General features: G+C 36.7%; 1 protein-coding gene across 15 annotated transcripts in view; it reads right to left on the bottom strand.

Moving 5' to 3' along the window:
* Tfdp2 (transcription factor Dp-2) overlaps window positions 1-23278 on the bottom strand; it is a 161341-nt gene that overhangs the window by 25380 nt on the left and 112683 nt on the right. For 10 of the 15 annotated variants that reach the window (XM_071615588.1, XM_027933597.2, XM_027933596.2 and 7 more), the window contains 2 exons: window positions 17726-17847; window positions 16671-16718 (listed from right to left, as the gene is read on the bottom strand). In XM_071615588.1, the coding sequence (XP_071471689.1) occupies window positions 16671-16718; window positions 17726-17847 (170 nt within the window). The remainder of the gene's footprint in view (window positions 1-16670; window positions 16719-17725; window positions 17848-23278) is intronic. The other 5 variants (XM_071615589.1, XM_071615591.1, XM_071615592.1 and 2 more) reach the window with 1 other exon arrangement.

Genomic DNA, 23278 nt, shown 5'->3' with positions numbered 1-23278 from the left:
GAACGCTGTAGGAAGAGCAACATCTAATATGATCCCTAAGAGGGTGACTTGCTGGAGAAGAGTCACAAATAATGAGGAGTCGTCACATGAAGGAAGCTAGGAAAGCTATCAGGCAGGGTCATTAGCAGCACTGGACACATGAATGGTGAAACAGTCTACAGGATCTCATCAAACAGTACAGTTTGATGAGTATACCTGGATGTGAAGTACGACTTAGTGATGAGGAAGAAAGGTAGATAAAGGCCAGGCCCTTCAGAGCCAATGCACAGGAACTTGTACTTCATCTCGCCATATTCCATCAGCATATTACATTTATATTTAATAAGTCAGTTACATGTTTTCTGTTGTGCACTTTAACAGACACTAAGCACGCACTTTTCAAAATAATGAGATGAGAAAAGGACATTTACTTCCTTTTCCGTATATTCCCAAAGAACCATCTACATGCACCTCATAGTTCACCTTCCTTATCTATTGAAATGTGGTGAAACCACTAAGTGATAATAAGAGGGGCGGGCAGTACAGTGCGCTTTCCAGTTAGGGATAAATCTGTGCAAAGCAGGAGATGAAGTTATAAGGGGAAAGGCAGTGACAGCAAGATCACCTGAGAGGCTACTGCCACGACCCAGTCAAGAAACAGTGAGCCCTGAGACAGGGGCAGTGATTAGGTTGGAGAAGTGATGGAACTGCAAAAATTCTCAAGTTAAAAAACAGAAGAACTAAGCAACTGATTGACATGGAGAGTTTCAAGGAGAGAAATAGGAAACTCAGAAATAAGACAGAAGCTTAAAATACACACTGAATTTCAAAGACTTGAGCAGTGAATATAAAAGATCTCATAAATTTTACATAAGCTTCACATTAAAATATAATATTTTAGATATACTGGGTTAAATAAAAGATAATACAGGATTAGTATCTTTTATTCAAAATGCCTGGGACCAGAAGCATTTAAAATTTCAATTTTTTTTTTTTTACATTTTAGAATATTTGCACATCCATCACATCTTAGGGGATATACCTGAGACTAAAACATGAAATTCACTTATGCAGCATATACAATTTATACATAAAGCACGACAGTAACTTTTACATAATATTTTAATAATTTTGTGCATGAAATAAACTTTCATGGTGTGGATCTTTCCACTTGTAGCACTCAAAAAGTTTCAAGTTATGGAGCATTTTGGATTTTTGGATTAGGGATGTTCAACCTGCATTACAATGAATTTCATGTGTTTCTTTGGTATTTTTGTGGTAAACTGAACCCAGAACTTGCACATGCTAGGCAGGAAACTATACCACTAAGCTATATCCACTTTTTACTTTTTAAATTAGCTCTCAGAAAGGTGGTCAGCATTATATTTCCACTGGGTAGCAATGATGTTGAGTTTAATTAGCCTATATAACATATGAATAGATGTATATGTATATTTTTGGAAGAGGGAAGTACCAGGGATTGAACTCAGGGGCACTCGACCACTGAGCAACATCCCTAGACATATTTTGTATTTTATTGAGAAACGGGGTCTCACTGAGTTGCTTGCTGTTGCTGAGGCTGAGGCTGGCTTTGAACTTGTGATCCTCCTGTCTCAGCCTTCTGAGCCACTGGGATTACAGGCCTGTACCATAGTGCCCAGCTCTGAATGGATATACTTAATAGGTAGCTGAATATATGAGCCTACAGCTTATGGGAAACATAAAAACAGACACCACGACTATATAGCAAAACTGAACACCTACTGTCAAAGATCCTATAGACAGGAATACAAACCCTTTTGGTTTTTAGCCAAAAGGCCTACATACCAGTGTCTGAGTAGAAAAAGAAATATTTGGTGGGGCCCTATATAGTGGACCTGAGAACAGGATAACTTCATAATAGCCAAAAGAGTTTACTAGAAGCACAGCTGCCAATTTTAGGGCCTCAGTTGAACTGAGGAGGAGTTCTGTCCTCTCAAATACCAGCTGAGTACACGGGTCCCACAATAAGGACTAGAGGTGTTGGAACAATCTAGCATATATGGTTCCCAAAATTCAGGTTCAAGAAGAAAACAATAAATATTGCCACATCCATACCTGTTTTAAGGGAATAATTAATAGTGAATGCTGTAATTCATGAAATTTTAAAAAATGAGAATGACAAATACCAAATCATTCCAGTAAAGTAGAACACTTTGAACATCTAGAAGAAAAGGGCATCAGCTTTTTCAATAGGAGGTACATACCAGAAGGAAATAAACATATTTAACAAAGAAAGTATGAGTCAAGAACTTTACATTCACTGACTTTCATTCAAAGATAAGAGGTACGACCTCAGGGATTACCTGCATACCAGCCCCTTCTGAGGAATCCACTAGAGGACAAGTTTTGGACACTAGGGCACTGACATGAGACCTGGTAGTGAGTATTAAATATACAGTCACCTGTACACATGGAAAAACTGAGGGCTCAGAGGGACAGAATACAGTATCTAAATGAGTTTGTGATCCACAGTAGATAGTTACAGTTACTTTAAAAGTGGAGAAAAATGAGGAGACTGTATATAAAAAGAAACTGCGGTTGGGGATGCAGTTCCATAGTAATGAGCTCTTGCCTAGCATCCACAAGGCCCTTGGTTAAATCCCTAACACCAAAACCAAACAAAAACCAAAATGAAACTAATGTTCTCAATAATCACATTAGTGGTAATATCAGTAGAATTATTTAGGTGCGTTGAGCATGTAATACAGAATAAAACCAATGCATAACTATCATTTACTTTACTTCTACAATCCCTTTCATCCCAACGTCTTTAAAAACCATGACTTTCAGACCATATAAGATTTGAATTAAAACTATTAATATGAACCCATGAAATACTGTATCTTGGTATGTATATGTCTCTTAGATCCATCCATTTAAAAGGACCTGAAAAAATTTGCAACCTAGTAGCAATGATCACCACGATACCCCAAACTGAAGTGTGACATACATTCTCATTTAAAGAAATTAGGGTTTCTCAGAGCAATGGGTGCTTCCATATTTAGGGAAGGAAAAATTCAAGATGAACTTGGAACATCTTAGTCATACCAAATAACAAGGTATTCAAGACTACTACAGTCATGTCAAAAGAACTTAAGATCAACTGGCCCCCTGACCAAAGCCAGACAATTTAAGTTTCGATAGTTATAATAATTGCAATGTACAAACCCACCACAAGTGTTTAAATTCATGAACTTCTAGGTGTCTTTTTAAAACAGAAGACCTTTGGAAGAAGATGGAAACAAGTTCATCACCTTGAATACTAATCAATAAAAAGGGAGCAAGCATTTATTCCAGGTTTCTACAAGGACCATACCTCCAGGAAACCAAGCTGTAGATGAGGGAAAGTATTATTTAAAAGAAGTGACAAATGTACTTTAAATGCAACCCACAATGACAGGCATTAATTATCAGTGATAGTCACGCCACGAAGAGTAACTATACCTCCTATACCTATCAATGGAAGAACACACCACCAACAAAATACATTTCTATACAAAGCCTCCTCTATGTCCATTTGCAACTAGAATTTGGCATATTTAGATAACCAATGGCTTTTCATACACTAATTTATATAATTAGTACAAGTGCAAAAGTAAATAAAGACTGCTAAAAACAAATGCAGGAGTTATTTTGAAAGAAAATGTTGTGTATGAGGCTTTATATTCAAGCTAAAAAGTAGATAATGGCTTACTAAAGAAAATAAATTCTCAACTTGGTGGTTATATGCTTTTTAAAAGCCAGGAATGAAATAGGGTTGTTTTTCATCTAATTTTAGGTCTTTTTTTTTTTTTTAAGCCAGCATTAAGATAATCACAGGGTAGTTCTCAGTAATCACTTATTTGGTTTGCCCTCTGTTGTCATATACAGATAACATTTAAAGGACTAACTAGACTTTTAATAGCTACTAAATGCTGATGATCATACTCTTGAAACATAGATACAAGCCTACATAAGAGTGTCATAGAGTTAGTTCATTATCAAGTTCATTGATAATGAACTTGAAGGAAACATATAGTGTTCCAATCTAAAAACTGCAATACAAATATCCGTCTGGCAGGTTGTTGTGAGGATTAAATAACACACCATGCCTAAAACACACAGCACATAATAGGTGACTCTTCCCCTTCAAGAACTAATGGAATTTTTATAAGCAATACAAAACTGAAGCTTTGTGGTCAATAATAGCAGAATCAAGAAATTAAATGTACTCACTGGAAGGCTGATAGAGCATCATACCAAAAGTCAATCAATATCTATATAAAAATTCAACAAAGTAGGCTAGGATAATCAACACCTACAGCAAACAGGAAATCTGGTTGTTTAACCAATTCAGTAAGACACTTCTTTGAAAGTTAAGTAAACCATGTTTCTATTAAAATGCTATATGAAGAACTCCTGCAATTCAACAACAACAAAAGCAACCCAGTTAAAAAATGGCAAAGGACTTGAAAAGTCATCTCTCCAAAGCAGTACAAACAGCCAACAGGCACATGGAAATATGCTCAAAATCACTAATCAGAGAAGTGCAAATCAAAACCACAATGAGATACTGCTTCACACTCATTAGGATGGATATTATCAAAAGAACACTAGAAAACAAGGTGCTGTTCTGTGGTAAAACGTTTGCCCAACATGCACGACGAGGTCCTAAATTCAATCCCAAGCACCAAAAAAATAAAAAATAAAAACAAAATAAATAAATAAAAGAAAAAAGGTTTACTTTTTAAACTTAGCTAATAATTTTAAATAAACTTAATAATAGATTTGTATAAAAAAGTAAATGACTGAAAATAAAGTAATGTCAAATAATATCTATTTTTTTTCTTTATGCATTTTCAATGTTTTTGGCTTAGATTTAACAAATTGATCCTAAAATGTAACATGCTATAAAAAAAATAACTGAAAATGGATCAAAGAACAAGGCATGGTGGTGCACACCTGTAATACCAGCGGCTTGGAAGGCTGAGGCAGGAGGCTCAGCCAGCCTCAGCAAAAGAGAGGCGCCAAACAACTCAGTGAGACCCTGTCTCTAAATAAAACACAAAATAGGGCTGGGGATGTGGTCAAGTGCCCATGAGTTTAATCCCCAGGACCCCACCCACCAAAAAATAAGAAAAGGTATAGGGGCTGTGGATATGGCTCAGCGACAGAGTACTTCGCTAGCATGTGTGAGGGCCTGAGTGCAACTGTCAGCACTCTGCCAAAAAAGAAAAAAAAAAATCCAAGAAATGTTAGTACAGATATACAAAAATTAGAAACCTTACACTGCTGGTAAGGATGTATAATGGGGCAGCCACTTTGGAAAACAGTCTGGTAATTATTCAAAAGGTTAAACAAAAAGTAACCATATGACCCATCAGTTCCACTCCTAGTTAGATACCTAAGAGAAACGCAAGCAATTCTCCATATTTCCATAAGAGCACTGGCTAAAAAACATTCACAGCAGCATCATACATCACAGGCAAAAAAGAAAAGGTATAGGGGCTGGGTATGGTGTCGCATGGCTAAATCTCAGCAGCTCAGGAGGACTGCAAGTTCAAAGCTAGCCTCAGCCTCAGCATCTTAGTGAGAAGTGGCTGGGATGTGGCTCAGTGGTTAAGTAGCCCTGGGTTCAATCTCCAGTGCACACCCCCCAAAAAAAACAAACAGGAAACAAAATGTTTATCAATAAACAAATAAAATACAGTATATTCATGTAGTAGAATGAATATTATTCTGGAATAAGGAATGAAGAACCAATACATGCCACAACACAGACGAACCTTAAAAAAATGCTAAATGAAAGAAGACACTCCCAAGGGTCCACATCATGTACATTTCCAATTATATGAAATATTCAGAATAGGTAAATCTATAGAGAAGAAAGTCGATCAGCGGTCACCTAAGACTGGGAGGGATGAGGGACTAGGGAGTGCTGGTGCAGTATTTCTTTCCTGGTGGTGAACTGGCAGTAAAGGTTGTGCAATTCTTTGAACTGTACATTGTCAATGGATGAACATTGACATTCATAGCATATGAACTGTACCTCCTCAAAGTTGTTAAAAACAGTCACTGTTTTAACAGTCTTCCCATGCAGGACCAGCATGCGGCTGTGCCACAGATGACCTACACCCTTAGTCTGACAGGACTCCAATTGTTGCGTGAGCCTGCATGAGCCACCGTGTGCTAAGAGCAACATCAAACTGCTGTAAAGGCGTAGGAACCTCCATGCCAGGTTCTCAAGTTACCAGAAACTCACCCATTCCAGACTAGCACTGGGGCCCAGACCACACTTGGGTATTACTGCTTAGGATCACTCTCCTTTTGCTTCTCCTTTTCTTTTTAAAATTTATTCCTTATTTTCTTTAAAACTTCCTTCCTTTTCCCTTCCCCTTTCTTTTCACCATGCTAGGAATCAAACTCAAGGCCTTGCACATGTGAAGCAAATCTCTATAACTGAAGTACACCTCGAGCCTGTTTCTCTTTTCTATAGTTAGGACCTCAGACTTTTTAAAAACTAACTTAGACCTAAGTAAGTAAGTTTTTACTTACAATTTCATTAACAGTAATTTCTTCTTCTTTTTATTTGATAGGGTTGAAAACAGTGCTTTGGGAACTATTCATAATTAACTTGAATTAGTCTACAAAAAGCTTACAGCATGGGAGGACAGCTTTCCTTTTCTTACATAGTCCTCTTCCACCTTCCAGAGATTTACAGGACTGTTCAGTTACCTAGCGGCTGTTGTTAGCTCTTCTGGAGCTTTTGCTTGCTTGCTTGTTTTGGTGGTACCCTCAAGCATGCGAGGCTTGGGTTGTTTTTGTTTTTTTAATATTTATTTATTCATTTATTCATTCTTAGTTGTAGATAGGCACAAAATCTTTATATATTTTTATGTGGTGCTGAGGATTGAACCCAGTGCCTCATATGTGCAAAGCAAGCACTCTACCACTAAGCCACAGCCCCAGCCCTTATTTATTTTTTAGTTGTAGTTGGACACAATACCTCTATTTCGTTTATTTATTTTTATGTGGTACTGAGGATTGAACCCATGACCCTGTATGTGCAAAGTGAGCGCTCTTCCCCTGAGCCACAACCCCAGCCCCTAGGCTTGGGTTTTTAAATGTAAATTTTTATTAAAGCACAACCCACATAAGATCTGAGCAAACCACGTTAAGTACCTTCCTAGTTATTACCATCCCGAGCCCCACCTAAAGGATATCCACAACCACCATATCCATCATTAGTTTTACATGTCTTGAACTTTATCTATGTACTTTTTATATGTGCTCTTCTGTGCCTGATTCAAACCTATCTTCTTTTAAAAATAACTTTTTAGGGTTGAGGTTGTGGCTCAGTGATACAGTGCTTGCCTATTGCGCGTGAGGCAATGGGTTCCATCCTCAGCACCACATAAAAATAAATAAAGTTATTGTGGCTACCCACAACTAAAAAATAAATATAAAAATAATAACTTTTTAGTTATAGATGGACACAATACTTTTATTTTTTATTTTTTTAATTTTATGTGGTGCTGAGGATCAAACCCAGTGACTCACACGTGCTAGGTGAATCATCTACCACTAAGCCACAACCCCAACTCTCAAAACTATCTTTGAGTGATTCATTCATATTCTTCAAATGGCTACAGTTCATTTACTCCAGTGTATGAAGAGAACACACTTCATTCACCCATTCTGCAGATGGCTGTTGACTTCTTTCTAGTTGTGGCTATTATGTTCTTTAAAATATTAATTAAATTAGTTTAAATTAATTACTTTTGGAGCCATGACTTGAACCATGGAGGCTATTATGAATAGTGCCTCTATAAAACTTTCCTGGATAAGTTTTTGATGAATATGTACATCAACTTCTGTTTGTATATACTTGCAAACAGAATTGATGTGTCCCAGGCTGTATGCATGCTCAGCTTTAACAGATACAGCCAATGCCAAAAACGAGCGAACTTATGCTGCTATCAGTAGTGTATGAGCAGTCTAGGTTCTTCATAGCCCTGCCAAACTTCTTGGTGTTTAGTTTTTCACTGTAGTCATTCTGGTGGATGTAGTTTTACTTACATTGTAGTTTTTGCTTGCATTTTTCTGATGGTTAATGCACTTTTTTGTATTTTTTAGTAGATATTTCTATTCATTGCTGGAATAAAGAAGTTCTCCATTGGTTTTTTCCATTGACTTTGTATCTAGTAACCTTGCTAAATTGACTTCAACTCAGTTTGCATATTCTTTTGGTTTATTCCTGGGCACAGCATCAGAACATCCACAAACACTGGCAGTTTTGTTTCTTGGATTAAGACAATAAATAGTAATACAGTACTGAATAAAAGGGGTGAAAACAGGGATCCTCCTTGTTTCTTATATCTCAAGTTGAAAGCTTTTGATGTCACCCCTACATGTACTGTTTGCTGCCATTTTTGTCAATTGTCTTAATATATTAAGTTCTCTTCTATTACTAGTTTACCAATAACAACAATGTATAGTTGATTAACCATATCTTATATGGTTTTTTCTGTATCTACTGATTATTTAGTTCTTCTCCTTTATTTCATACAAAACCTAGATTCTCAGCCTCCTGCCCACAAACAGCCAAGAACTCCATATCTAAAAACTACTGGGGAAGTTGCTCACCTTCCTAAATTTTTCTCTTCTCTAGTTTTGGCCTCTCTTGTTCTTACCATCTCAGTAACTTTCTGATGGCTTCAAACAGATAATTCTGTATTTCATTCAGTCTTTCGGGCTATTCTTGGCAGTAACACTAGGCTGCAGCCAAGTTTTTCCTTTAACTTTGGTTACTGTTAATCATGTTTCAATCTTTTGGAAAAAATTTTTTAAGCAATCGCGTTTTAAACTTCTGAGAATTTTCATTGCTCCTTTTTTATATTTGCTATTTTTGTTTTATGGATATTATCTCTTAGGAAACTTCAGACTTCTCAAAGGATGATAATTAGAACTCTCTTTTTATTGTTCTTCTCTGCTAACAGGAATATTACTATTTCCTATTCATTTGGGACTTTTGATTATTTACCTTGTTCTTTGTCCTTCATGATAGTTTTCCAAAAGTGTCTTGTCCTTTCATGTTTATGAATGTTGGGTTCAGGTGTTTATTTTTTGCAGTATTGGAGACTGAACAGAGGCACTCTACCACTAAGATACATCTCTAGCTCTTTATTTTATTTTGAGACTGGGTCTGACTCCATTGCTGAGACTGGCCTTAAACCTGCAATCCTGCTCAGCCTCCAGCATCACTGGGATTACAGGTGTGCACCAAAATGACCAGAGTGTACATGGGTTTCTTGTGTTTATGTCTCTGTTCCCAAGAAGGTTCTCCCCACATGCAGAAAGCTCACTTCCCATATACCATGTCTGTGCATATGGGTGGGCCATGGTAGCCAAAGAGGCTAATGGCAGGTAGTACTGCTGTTAAGCAGCTTAGTCATCTTTTCCCCACAGACACAAAAGCCAGAATGAGGAAAGATTATTCTGGAGGGCATACTAAGATCTTTAAACTCACCAGGCATGATTGTGTATGCCAGTAATACCAGCCACTCAGGAGGTCAAGGTAGAAGCAAGTTTGAGATCAGCCTGGGAAACTTAGCATGACTCTGTCTCAAAAAATGCCCGGTGATTAGTAGCACAGTGCTCATCTTGCATGGGCAAGGCCCTGGGTTTGACTCCTAGTACTGGGGAAAAAAAATCCTTAAACTCAACTGAGGGTATATATATTAGTTACCTCTCCATCATTGTGACAAAATACCTGAGAAAATCAACTTAAAGGCAGAGAGATTTATTTTGGCTCATGGTTTCAGAGGCTTCAAACAACCCAGGGGTGCTTAGTCCTGTTGCTTTAGGTCTATGATGAGGCAGAACATCATGGTGCAGAGTGAGTGGTGGAACACAGCTGCTCACCAGGAAGTAGCCAGACACACTTCCAGTGAGCTCACTTCCTTCCATTAGGACCCACCTCTTAAACATTCACCATCTCCACAGCACCACAGGCTGGTGTCCAAGCCTTTAGAGTATAAGTTTTGGGGGACATTTAAGACTCAAACCATTACTGGCAGGCAGTTCTGTTTCCTTGCAACCAATTCTCCAAGTTCTAGTCTGGGGAACAAAATGGTTTTGGTATGATTGCTATGTATGTGGAGACAGGATGAGAGCTTCAAGGGGTTTTAGAGGGCTGGTCCAGCTATACTGTTAGATAATCTTTATTTTATTGCTGTGATTCCTCCAACATTCTTTCTTGCCTTTATAGCCGTCAGCCCTAAGACTGGAGCCTCTCCATGACAATACAAGGAAAAATGGCTCCTGTCTCCAATGCATTCTTACTTCTTTGCCTATTCTGGGGTGTACATTTCTGTATTTTCATTTATCACTCACTATAACCATATCAGAGTCTATCTTGGAATTGGAAAATCTATACCCCACCACTTTTGATAGTACCTCTAGACATATATTTCCTTTCTTTTCTTAACACTATAATTTCAGTATGATATTAGGAAGAGGGAGAAAACATGAATATTCAGTCCCTCATCTTAAACTGAAAGTTTCCTTAAGTAGATGGGATTACACATTTTCTTAGAACCTGAGCTCTTTGAAGCAGCAAGACCCTTTCTTTCTAAATGACACTAAACGTATGACACTAGATGAGAACACTGTGATATCTATTAGTTCATAAGCCAAATAAATGAACTGGGAGGAAGCATCCTTTACCAAATAAAAACCAAATTGATGAACTAAAAGGAAGAAAATAAAACCACTAATACACAATAGTGTGAAAAGCATGTTACATCAGTAACTTGAAGTATTCCAATTTATAATACCCAAGGAATAAAAATATTTATCTTTCAGACACTTATCTAAAATCCACAAATCACTGTTTTTTTTTGTTTTGTTTTGTTTGTTTGTTTTTGTTGTTGTTTTCATATTCTACCAATAACAGGTTACAAAAGTAACCTACTTAATATGACTTACTGCAGTCCAGGGTTAAGTTGCAACATATACATTCCATTTCAATGAGAAATTATGCATAGTAGGGCTGGGGCTGTGCTCAGTGGTAGAGTGCTTGCGTAGCATGTGGGAGGCACTAGGTTCGATTCTCAGCACCACATATAAATAAATACGTAAAACAAAGTTTCCGTCAACAACTTAAAAAAATTAGATAACAAAAGAAATTAGGGCTGGGGATAAAGCTCAGTTGGTACAGTGTTTGCCTTGCATGCATAAGGCACTGAGTTCAATGCCCAGCACCACCAAAAAAAAAAGAGAGAGAGAGAGAGAGAAAAATTATACATAATATATAATAAAAATTTCAGGGGCTGGAGTTATGGCTCAGCAGTAGAGCACTTGCCCTGCATGTGCAAGGCCCTGGGTTCGAAACTCAGCACCACATAAAAATAAATAAATGAATGAATGAATAAAGGTTATTGTGTGCAACTACAAAAAAATGAAATATTAAAAAAAATTTCATTTCTTCTTTTTTTCTGAGTGTTGGGGATGAAACTCAAGACCTTGTACATGCTAAGATTCTACCATTGAGTAATATCCCTAGGCCTCATTCCTAATTAAAAGGAGTCAACGAGAATGTTTAAATTAAAAAAAAAGTTCAGTAATGTTATAAAGTTAAAACCTGACTTAATCTAGCAAACAAAGAATCACCTTCTGTGATATGAAATGTGGGGTGGGGATGGAAATAGGAAATGAGTGCTTTTCCATTATAGACCTTCACTACCTCCCTCCCTGGATTATGTCATCCAAGCCCATGACCACTTCTATGCTAATGACACTACCACTTTGATAATTAGTAAGTCTCCCTGACTTCCTATGTCTAAAACAAAACTCAATTCCTTCCACAAACCTATCCCTAACTGCTATAAATGGAAATAACATCAATGTTCAAGTAAAAGAAAATCAAGAGCCATCTTTCATTTCCCTTTTCCTTCAATCGATCAATAAATCCCTCTGGTTCTACCTCCAAATCTATCCACTTTTTTCCATCTCCACTGCCAAGCCAGTGTCCCTGAAATAGTCTTTTGACTTCCACTCTGTTTCCTTAGAATTCATTAGTTACTTGCAACCAGTGTAAATTAAATCGTAAGATATCCCTGCTTAAAACGCTCCTAAGAACAAAACACAAGGCCTTTAATGACCTGAAGCCCACCTGCCTCTCCATCCTCAGCTCACACCACCGTTCTCCTCCTCTCTCCAGTTTACTGTGCACCCAATGTATCACACCTCCTCCCTTAGAGGCTCCGCATTTTCCATTCCCTTGGCTCAGAATCCCTGCTCCCCCACTGACTGCTGGCTATTTACCTTCTTGGCTTCTTTGCACTCTAAGATCTCCTTAGACATTTTTGAAAGTAGCTGCAACCCTTGCAACACTCTCTACAAATCACTCCCCCCTGCTTTTTACTCTAGTACTAGCAATTAAACCCAGGGGCACTCTACCACTGAACTAACATACTCAGGTTCCCCCTTTTTAGTTTTGAAACAGGGTCTAAGTTGCTCGACTAACCTCAAACTTGTGATCCTCTGCTGGGATTACAGGTGTGCACTATCATACCAAGCTACCTTTTTTTTTTCCTTGCATAATATGTATTACATCTAAAATTATTTTATTTGTTTACTGCTTCCTTCCAGTGAGTTCCTTAAGTGAAGGGATCTCTCTGTCTTGCTTGTTATTATCCCTAATATCTAGAACACACCAACACCTTGCAGATACTCAAAATACATTTGTTGAATGAGTGAATTGACTTGATAAACACCACTGAAGCAGAGCATGGGTTTTCATCATATTGATTTTGACTATATAACTTATTATACTTTAAGTTGTATTAGTTTATTATGGATTATTAGTTTATTATATATATAAACAACATTTTTACTGTGCTCCAGCAGGACAAAAAAAGATAATTAAGATTAAATGAGGGGCTGGGGTTGTGGCTCAGTGGTAGAGCGCTTGCCTAGCATGTGTGAGGCACTGGGTTCGATTCTCAGCACCACATAAACAAATTAAATAAACAAAATAAAGTTATATATAAAAAAGATTCTTGATGTTTAAAAAAAAAAAAGATTAAATGAAGGGGCTGGGAATGTAGCTCAATGGTAGAGTGCTTGCCTATCATGCACAAGACTCCGGGTTCAAGCCCCAGCAACAAGAGGGGAAAAAAGAGAAAAAGGAGGAATAAAACACTACTGCACTAAATCTTATACTTATTTTGGACAAGATTTGAGGAAAAAAAAAAACACATTTAGCAATTGTTTTGGTGGACTAGAAGTGGGGGTGAGATATAATACAGCAAGTAATACTAAAAAATAAGAAGAGTCTAGTAACCACTGCTACTCAGGAAGCTGAGGCAGATGGATCCCAGGTTAGAGACAGCCTTGGCAATGGAGTAAGACCCTGTCTTAAAATAAAAAGGGCTGGGGATGTAGCTCAGTGGTAGAGCTTTACTGGATTTAATCACAACATTTTTTTAAATAAAAAGTTTTTAAAAAAATAAACACTAAGAAAAAAAAGTAATTGAATTAAACAGAGAAAAGGGAAAGTTGAATCAATGGCTATAAAAGCCAAGCATCTCTAATTTCAAAATTCAAGTTCCAAAACCCTCCCAAATCCCAAATATTCCAAAATGTTAAATTCTTTGAGTGTTGATATAAAACTCAAAAAGTTTTTTTATTTTGGAGCATTCTGGATTTTGGATTAGGGATGCTTAACCAATAAACTCCAGGCAAAACCATGAAATTTGAAAAACTCCAAATTCTGAAACACTCTGGTCCCAAGCGTGTTGAATAAGTAAACCTGTCCTAATAATTTTTTAAAATATTTTTTAGTTGTAGTTGGACATAATACCTTTTATTTTATTTTTATGTGGTGCTGAGGATAAAACGCAGCACCTCGCACGTGCTAGGCAAGCACTCTACCACTGAGCCACAACCCCAACCCCCTAGTAAACTTAATCTAGCATTTTGATATGTGATCTTTACACTTTTCCCTTATGAAGGAAAATGAAGAGAATCTTGGTATTTGTTTGTATGGTAGCAGGAATTGATCCCCAGGGCACTTAACCACTGAGCCATATCCCCAATCCTTTTTAATATATATTTTTTGAGACACTCACTAAGTTGCTTAGGCCTCGCTAAGTTGCTGAGGCTCGTTTTGAACTCATGATCCTCCTGCCTCAGCCTCTCAAGCCGCTGGGATTACAGACATGCACCACCATGGCTGGCAAGAATCATATTTTTTTATATTGTATTTTAGTTTGCTTTTCATCCCTATGACCAAAATACTGGACAAGAACACCTCACAGGAGGGAAAGTTTACTTGGGGCTCATGGTTTCAGACGTTTCAGTCCATAGACGATTGACTCCATTGCTCTGGGTCCACAATGAGGTAGCACATCATGGGAAAAGGACTCAGCAAAGGAAAGGTGCTCCACTGATGTCAGGGTCAGGAAGCAGAACATGCGGGAAGGGGGAAGATACACCCTCTCAGGGTGCAATTCTAGTGACCACCTCCACCTCTACTAGCCATGCCCTACTTGCTTACAGTTCACCCTTCAAATGAGGATAACTGATTAAGTTACAATTCTCCTAATCTAATCATTTTCATCTCTGCATATTACTGTATTAACAAGAGTTTTGGGGGAACACCTCATATCAAAACCATAACATACTATTTATAGTATATAGGTTCTTAACCAAGAAACAGTTCCATTTTTGTGTATGTGTGCACACAGTACTAGGGATAGAACCTAGCGACTAAGCTTGCCTTCTATCATTGAGGACATTTTTTAAGGCCTATAACATTGCTTAATACATATCTAAGAACTTGTACCTGTACTTTGATAGGATAAACATCAATAAATACCAATGTGAGTTTTCCATTAGATAGAAAAAAAACATTTTCCCATATATTTCTATATGATACAGTGGTTCCCTGGAAGTGATCTTGTCTGTTTCAAATAGTTAAGAACTGAGCTGAGTGTGGTGGCACATTCACAAACTACTTGGGAGGCAGGAGGATCACAAGTTCAAGGCCAATTGCTACAACTTAGCAAGACCCTGTTTCAAAATTTTAGTAAGTTTTTGCTGGGCCCAGTGGCACACACTTGTAATCCCAGCAGTTCAGGAGGCTGAGGCAGTTCAGGATCATAAATTCAAAATCAGCCTCAGCAACTTGTCAAGGCCCTGAACAACTTCTCGAGGCCCTGTCTCAAAATAAAATACCAAAAAGGGCTGAGGATATGCCTCAGTGGCTAGGCACCCCCAGGCTAACTCCTTGGTACCCCCTAACCTTTTCAAAAGTTGAAAAAAAAATTTTTGAGGGTTCAGTGGTAGAGAACTTACACATCATATATGAGACCTTGGGTTGAATCCCCAATAAAAAGGGGGTGGGTGGGAGAGAAGAACTAAAGAGTGCTAGAAAATATACATTCTTCATATACAGTCTCACAATCCTCACTCAGAGCCTCTGCACTTTCTTATTTATTTATTTATTTATTTATTTATTGTAATTGGACTACAAATACCTTTATTTTGTTTATTTTTTAATGTGGTGCTGAGGATCAAACCCAGGGCTTCGCATGTGCTAGGCGAGCATTCTACCGCTGAGCCACAACCCCAGCCATGCACTTTCATTTCAAACTAAATTCTAACATGGAGCTAACTAGTATCTCGATGCACAGCAAATCATAGATGGCAAATTAGGATAGTGAAGTCAGGAAATTATTACATTGAGAGCACACAATCTAACAGGAGAAAAAAAGACTAAACCACCTTTCAAAAAAGTCACAAAAACTTAGAATCAGAAATAATTTTAAAAAGCATAGCTGGCAAGATTTCATCTAAAACAGTTATGATCTTAAAGATTTCAACTGCCTCTGAGATGATGAGTCTTAGTAGGTCAACATTAATATGGTATCCAGGGTAGTGGACTACCCGAAATACTGAACTTCGGCTCAAATAATGATTTGAAATTGATTATTTTTATTTTGTAGTGCTGTGGACTGAACCCAGGGCCTCATGCAAGCTAGGCAAGCACTCTGCCCCTGAACTGAGAGTTCTTAATCCTGGAGTTAAATGATTTGATAGGCATTTTATATTTTATTTAACAGACCATGAGTGATTCTATAACAACCAGAATGGAGAACCACTGTACTAATATTCTAAGAAAAGTGACATCATTCTTGAAATAGTGCTTAACAAACAAATAAGAATGTATTATGAGATGGGCTCAGTGGCACACACCTAAAATCCTAGTAGCTCAAAGACAGAGGCAGGAGGATCACAAGTTCAAAGCCAGCCTCAGCAACTTAGTGAGATACTGTCTCAAATAAAAACTGGGAATGTAGCTCAGGGCTAAAGTTCCCCTGAGTTCAATCTCCAGTAACAATAACAACAAGAATAACAACCAAAAAGGGGAAAAAGAGGTATTATTACCTACAAATAGTTTCAATAAAACATGTTAAAAGTTGAGGCGTGTTACAGTAAAATGGAGTATTCACTTTGGTAGAATACTTCACCTCCCAAAAGGAATGAAGGACGTTAACATTATGGAAAGAAAAACGCCTCACTATTTAAACTAAATAAGTCTGGGCACCAAAAACCTCTCTTCATACTGGAATCCTAAACAAAATATTCACACTTATACTCACCTTTCTGAAAAATCAGAGTCTATAAATTCTCTAGCCCGTTTTCTATCACTAAAAAGACAAAAAGCATAAACACAACACATAAATAAGCACAGCTTTATTTAATGAATAATTTATGTATAACTTGTCTAATTCTACACTGAATATATCCAAAGACAAAAACTAACAAATATAAAAAGTATGGTCACAAAATAAAAACAATCTTGGGACAAGACATGACAAAGTAATCTTACATTGAAATGAGTTCAATGAAAATTTAGGAAGGAGAACATTAGAGACCTACAAATGAGGTTTTACAAAATACTTTTGTTTTTGATGTGTGTGTGTGTCCATCTGTATGGATGCATATTAACATGCAGGTAGCTTAAAGGACTCAGCTGTCTGCTTGCTAAAATTCACCTAGTGCAGTAGCCACCATGTAAGTCCTTCTAAAGTAACAGAGTGACGAGATGAGACTCTGCATTACCCTATAAGCAAAGATGAAACAGATATGGGTTTGATACTAAAAGTGGCGAATGAGTAACACATAAGAGATAATGATTGAAATTCCCTGTGTTTCAAAGAATTAAGTAAAAACTGAATAAAATTTTTAATATCTTTGGCATTTTTCCCCTAGTTTTTTTTTTTTTTTTTTTGTTCCCTAATTTCTTTTCTGGTTTTTAAGGAAATAAGAATTCATAGGAGAAATTCTGAGTATAGCCAACATATAATATATAGCTCCTATTTTATGTCTGTTAGTAACAATATAAAATATAATTTTCATACTTTCAAAGCAGCTAAATGTTGTAACAATAAAAACAGTCTTATCTCAGAGTTTAAAAAAAAAAAAATCCAAAGATTCAGTTTGAAGGTATTGTACTGCTTTTCTCTATTTAAAACAGGTTGATCCAGAGGCAATTTGTGTATGACACACAAAGTAAACCAAAATTGGTGATTTCAAAAAACATTAGTTTTTAAGAATTATACTAACAAAACAAGAACAGAAGACAAGGAAGCAATAAAAAGTCAGAGCTTTTTTTTTTTAAGGGGCTTAGAAATAGTCACTTGTGCCATCTTACCTGGGGACCCAGCCAGTTGCTTCTGCGATGTGAGTCTGAGTGACCATAGCTGGTGCAGGGGTGTACGGGCTCCCAATCAGAACACTTCCTGAGCTGGCTAGTCTCTGTGGTGTGCTTATGATCTGTAAGGTCAGGAACAGGAAAATAATGCTGTTAATTACTGAGAAAAACCTATAGGCGGACAATAATGTTGATACCAGGAGGAGACCCAGCTATCTAAAAAGCACCTAATGCCAGTCATCTAAAATATAAGCTATGATTTACTTATGTCCTAGGATCTTAAAATACGAGTATCCCCGTGTTTTTAGTGGGGGGAACACTGGGGATTAAATCCAGGGGTGTTTAACTACTGAGCCACATCCCCAAACCCTCACTTTTTTTTTTCTTAATACCTGGGTTTTTGTTTTTTTTTTTTTAATTTGTTCTAATTTTTAAAAATATTTGTTCTAAATTGTTTTGTTATACCTGACAGTGGAATGAATTTTGACATGTTATTTATAAATGGAGTATAACTTCTCATTTATCTGGTTGTACATTACGCAGAGCTATATAGGTCCTGTAAGCATATATGCACAGAGGGCAATAATGTCCGATTCATTCTACTATCACTACTACCCCTTCCCCCCTCCCCTCCCTTCACTTCCCTTTGTTAGTCCAAAATACCACTATTCTCCTCACTCCCTTTATTGTGAATTAGCATCCACATCAGAGGAAAATATCTGTCCTTTGGTTCTTTGGAATTAGCTTATTTTACTTAGCATAACATTCTCCAGTTTCATCCATTTATCAGCAAATGCCTAATTTCATTCTTCTTTAAGGCTGAGTAATATTACATTGTGTATATATGCCAGTTTCTTTATCCATCTGTTGAAGGGCATCTAGATTGATTCCATAGCTGAACTACTGTGAATTGAGCTGCTATAAACATTGATGTGTCTATATCACTGTAGTGTGCTGATTTTAAGTCCTTTGGGTATAAACTAGGGAATGGAATAACTGGGTCAAATGGTGGTTCCATGCCAGATTTTCTGAGGAATCTCTATACTACTTTCCAGATTGATTACACCAATTTGTAGTCACACCAGCAATATATGAGTGTACTTTTTCCCCACATTGTAGCCAACATTTGTTTTTGTTTATATTCTTGTTTTTTGGGGGGGTACTGCTGGGGATTGAACCCAGGGCCTTGTGAATGTAAAGAACCCTACTGACTGAGCTATATCCCTAGCCCCTATTGTTGCTTATATTCTTGAAGATTGCCATTCTGACTGGAAGGAGATGGAATCTCAGTGTAGTTTTAATTTCCATTTCTCTAATTGCTAGAGATGTTGAACATTTTTTCATATATTTGTTGATCAATTGTTATTTCTTCAGTGAAGTGTCTGTTCAGTTCTTTTGCCCATTCATTGACTGAGTTATTTGGTTTTCTGGTGTTAAGTTTGAGTACTTTATATATCCTGGAGACTAGTGCTCTATCTGAGATGCGTGTGGGAAAGATTTCCTCTCATTCTATAGGCTCTCTCTTCATGTTATTGTTTCCTCTACTGTGAAGAAGTTTGATTCCATCCCATTTATTAATTCTTGATTTTACTTCTTGTGCTTTAAGAGTCTTGTGAAGGAAGTTAGTTACTAAGCCAACATGGTGGAGATCTGTGCCTATTTTTTCTTCTATTAGGCGCAGGGTCTCTGTTCTAGTGCCTAAGTCTTTGATCCACTTTGACTTAATTTTTATGCAAGGTAAGAGATGTAGGTTTAATTTCATTTTGCTACATGTGAATTTTCAGTTTTCCCAGTACCATTTGTTGAAGAAGCTATCTTTTCTCCAGTGTATGTTTTTGGAGCCTTTGTCTAGTATGAGATAACTGTATTTATGTGGGTTTGTCTCTGTATCTCCTATACTGTATCATTGGCCCACACATCTATTTTGGTGCTAATACCATGCTGTTTTGTTACTACTGCTCTGTAGTATAATATAAGGTCTGGTGTTCGGTTGGTTTTTTTTTGAGCCAGGATCGAACTCAACCATTGAGCCACATCCCCAGCCCTTTTTTGTATTTTATTTATAGACAGGGTCTTGCTGAGTTGTTTAGCGCCTTGCTTTTTGCTGAGGCTGGCTTTCTGAAATCGCCATCCTCCTGACTCAGGCTCCCGAGCCACTGGGATTACAGGCATGCGCCACTGCACTAAGGTCTGGTATTGTGATGCCTCCTGCTTCACTCTTCTTTCTAAGATTGCTTTGGCTATTCTGGGTCTCTTATTTTTCCAAATGAATTTCATGATTGCTTTTCCTATTTCTACAAAGAATGTCATTGGAATTTTAATAGGAATTGCATTAAATCTGTGTAATGCCTTTGGCAGTATGGCCATTTTAACAATGTTAATTCTGTCTATCCAAGGGCATGGGAGATCTTTCCATCTTCTGAGGTCTTCTTCAATTTCTTTCTTTAGTGTTCTGTAGTTTTCATTGTAGATGTCTTTCAATTTCTTTTGTTAGACTGATTCTCCAGTTTTTTTTAAAGCTATTTTGAATGGGGTAGTTTTCCTAATTTCTCTTTCAGTGTATTCATCACTGATGTATAGGAACACATTTGATTTATGGGTGTTAATTTTATATCTTGCTATTTTGCTGAATTCATTTATTAGTGCTAGAATGTTTCTAGTGGAATTTTTTGGATCTTCTAAATATAAAATCATGTCATCAGTAAACAGTGATAGTTTGAGTTCTTCTCTTCCTATCTGTATCCCTTTAATTTCTTTATTCTGTCTGATTGCTCTAGCTAGAGTTTCAAGAATGATATTTAATAAAAATGGTAAAAGAGGGCATCCTTGTCTTGTTACGGTTCTTAGAGGGAATGCTTTCAGTTTTTCTCCACTGAGAATTGAGGTTGGCCTTCCCCAACCCTTTTTGTTTTGAGACAGGGTCTTACTAAGTTACTTAGGGGCCACAAACTGCTGAGGCTGGTCTCAAACTTGCGATCCTCCTGCGTCAGCCTCCCAAGTCATTGGGATTACAGGCATGTGCCATTGTGCCCGGCAAAGCAGAAGTACCTTAAATACTGATGAGGTAAAAATGTACATTTTAGTAAGTATTAAACTGACAACTTACAATGTCTTAGAAAAATGAAAACCTTTCTTTGAAATTAAGGATACAAACTACAGTAGAGCTTGATTTACTAGAGCCTGGATAATAACAAATCAGATCTTCAGAGTCCAGTATAATGCAAAGATACTACACAATGTAGGTTAGTACATGCAATTTTCTCTTGCTTCTTCCACAACATTTCCTCATGTTATTAAATAAAACATTCCAGTGTATGGATTATTGTTCCCCATTATTATTATACATATGGATTTTTAATTATTCAATTATAGATTATTCAGTTAAAAATCTTAGCCTTAATTTCTATTTCCTAAGACTATATTCCAGAAAGGAAATTAATGGAATAAAAAATATTTTATTTTTTAAAATGGATCCTTAATGTGTGTTACCAAATTGTTTTCTAGATTTTATAACAATTTTCACTGGTGAAGAGAACATGTTTTTTCCAAATATGTTTATAAGAACACCAAAAAATCTGGCAGCCTAATAATAGCTTTCAAAGTATTTTCATAAAAACAAATAAATAAGGGCATGTTCCAGTGAAGGAAGGCACTAATGGAAAAAGACTGGCCCTATGTGAATAGCTAATGAAGCAGCTGCTGGGCACAAGGGTTCTATTTTTATAAAATTTTGAAAATTTCCATAATAGTAAGGTTTTGCTTAGGTTCTACTTGAGATGAAAACATATAATATGAGTTAAATATAATTGTTAAGTAACTCTTCCAAAAATTTCTTTTTTTACTGTGTCATATAAGTCAAATGCCAATTAACTTTTGTCTCCATAATAATAATAATAAAAAAAAACCTGTCTGTATATCCAGGGTCTATAGTCATTATGTTAGTTGTTAACTTTCTCCATAAAGGACCAAAGGGAAGAATTCAAAGGCATTTCAAGTTCTTCATTTGCTATTGAGGTAAAGACTCAAACAATAACCTGAACAGTATTCAGACTTCATTATTGAAGTTCAGTTAACATTTATTCATTTACTAAATATTAGGAACTTCAGTTAGGTTCTGTTTGTGATTGGCATTATGCCAACCTGGGACTAGGGAGATGTTAATACTTACAGATGTTCAGAACATAATTTGAGTAAGTTAATTCTGGAATTAAAAAATAAAAACAAAAGACAAAAATACTGACAGATGTCTAAAAAATTCAGATTATTAGCAATATCAAGTAAGGCATCCAAAAGCTTGTCTCAAGAGAACGTGAAACTAGACAATGTATTGGTCACACATTCTAAGTATGTTTTATCTCCCACTCCTCCAAGTATCTGAGCTCACTTCCCTATTTCCCATCCAGTTGCAAGACTTTAAGGGAAGACAAACTGCCTTGCTAAACTGTGTCCTTTGCAGGGTCTAGCACAATGCTGGGGGATGCTCACAGGAAAGGCACAATAAATATTTACTGAACTGAGACAAAAGACCCAACTTTTAAACTGATAGGGAATAAACTAGGTTCTTTGTTCACTGACATTCTAGAACCAATTATGTAAAATACAATAAGAAACACTATAATATAAAGGGCACAGTTCGCATGCTGACTTTGGGTACAAATAGCTTAAGAAGAAAGATTTGAGTATTTGACTAGTCTCTTTTCTATTCTATTCCATTCCTAGAGCAGAAGTCCTAAGCATTCCAACTGATCTGTGAAATAGTTTTATTATTTGTACAGAATTATTACTAAGGAGTTCTCTTTCTCTATTACTAGCCTACATGCTTGATTTTTCCCGATAAAAAGGGCTTTTGGGGATGGGGAGAGATGATGAAAAGAGGATGGGAAACAGGACATAGAAAAACTGACTACCTTTATTAAAAATGATGTAGGGGGCGGGCTGTGGCTGTGGCTCAGTGGTAGAGTGCTTACCTAGCATGCATGAGGCACTGGGTTCAATCCTCAGCACCACATACAAATAAAATATTGTGTCGTCCTACAACTAAAAAACATATATTTGAGAAAAAAATTACATGGGAATGAATAAATGGATGAAGAATACATGATATATATACACAATGATGTTTTATTATACCATAAAGAGAATGAAATTATATCATTTGCAGGAAAATGGATGGAATTTGAGAACATTATGTTAATATAAATAAGCCAAACACAAAAAGTCAAGGGTCATATGTTTTTTCTCCTATGTGGAAGCTAGACAAGAAAAAGGAAAAAAATGTTCTGGGGGATGGCAGGATATCTCATGTACAACCAAGGAGATCAGTAGAGTAAAGAGACCAGAGGGAGGGAAGAAAAATACTGGGGAATGATATTGGCCAAATTACATTGCTATATTGTATGCATGTATGAATATGTAACATTGAATCCCACCATTATATACAACTATGATGCATCAATAAAAATATGGAAAAAAAGAAAACGACTCTGAAAATGAATTGCTATGTTCTACTTTACTTTTTTTTCCCTTTAATGTCAGATCCTTGGTTGATGGTCT

This window comes from Marmota flaviventris, chromosome 8 (genome assembly GCF_047511675.1).
Source record: "Marmota flaviventris isolate mMarFla1 chromosome 8, mMarFla1.hap1, whole genome shotgun sequence".
Classification (NCBI taxonomy): domain Eukaryota; kingdom Metazoa; phylum Chordata; class Mammalia; order Rodentia; family Sciuridae; genus Marmota; species Marmota flaviventris.
This window is presented reverse-complemented; position numbering and strand designations above follow the sequence as displayed.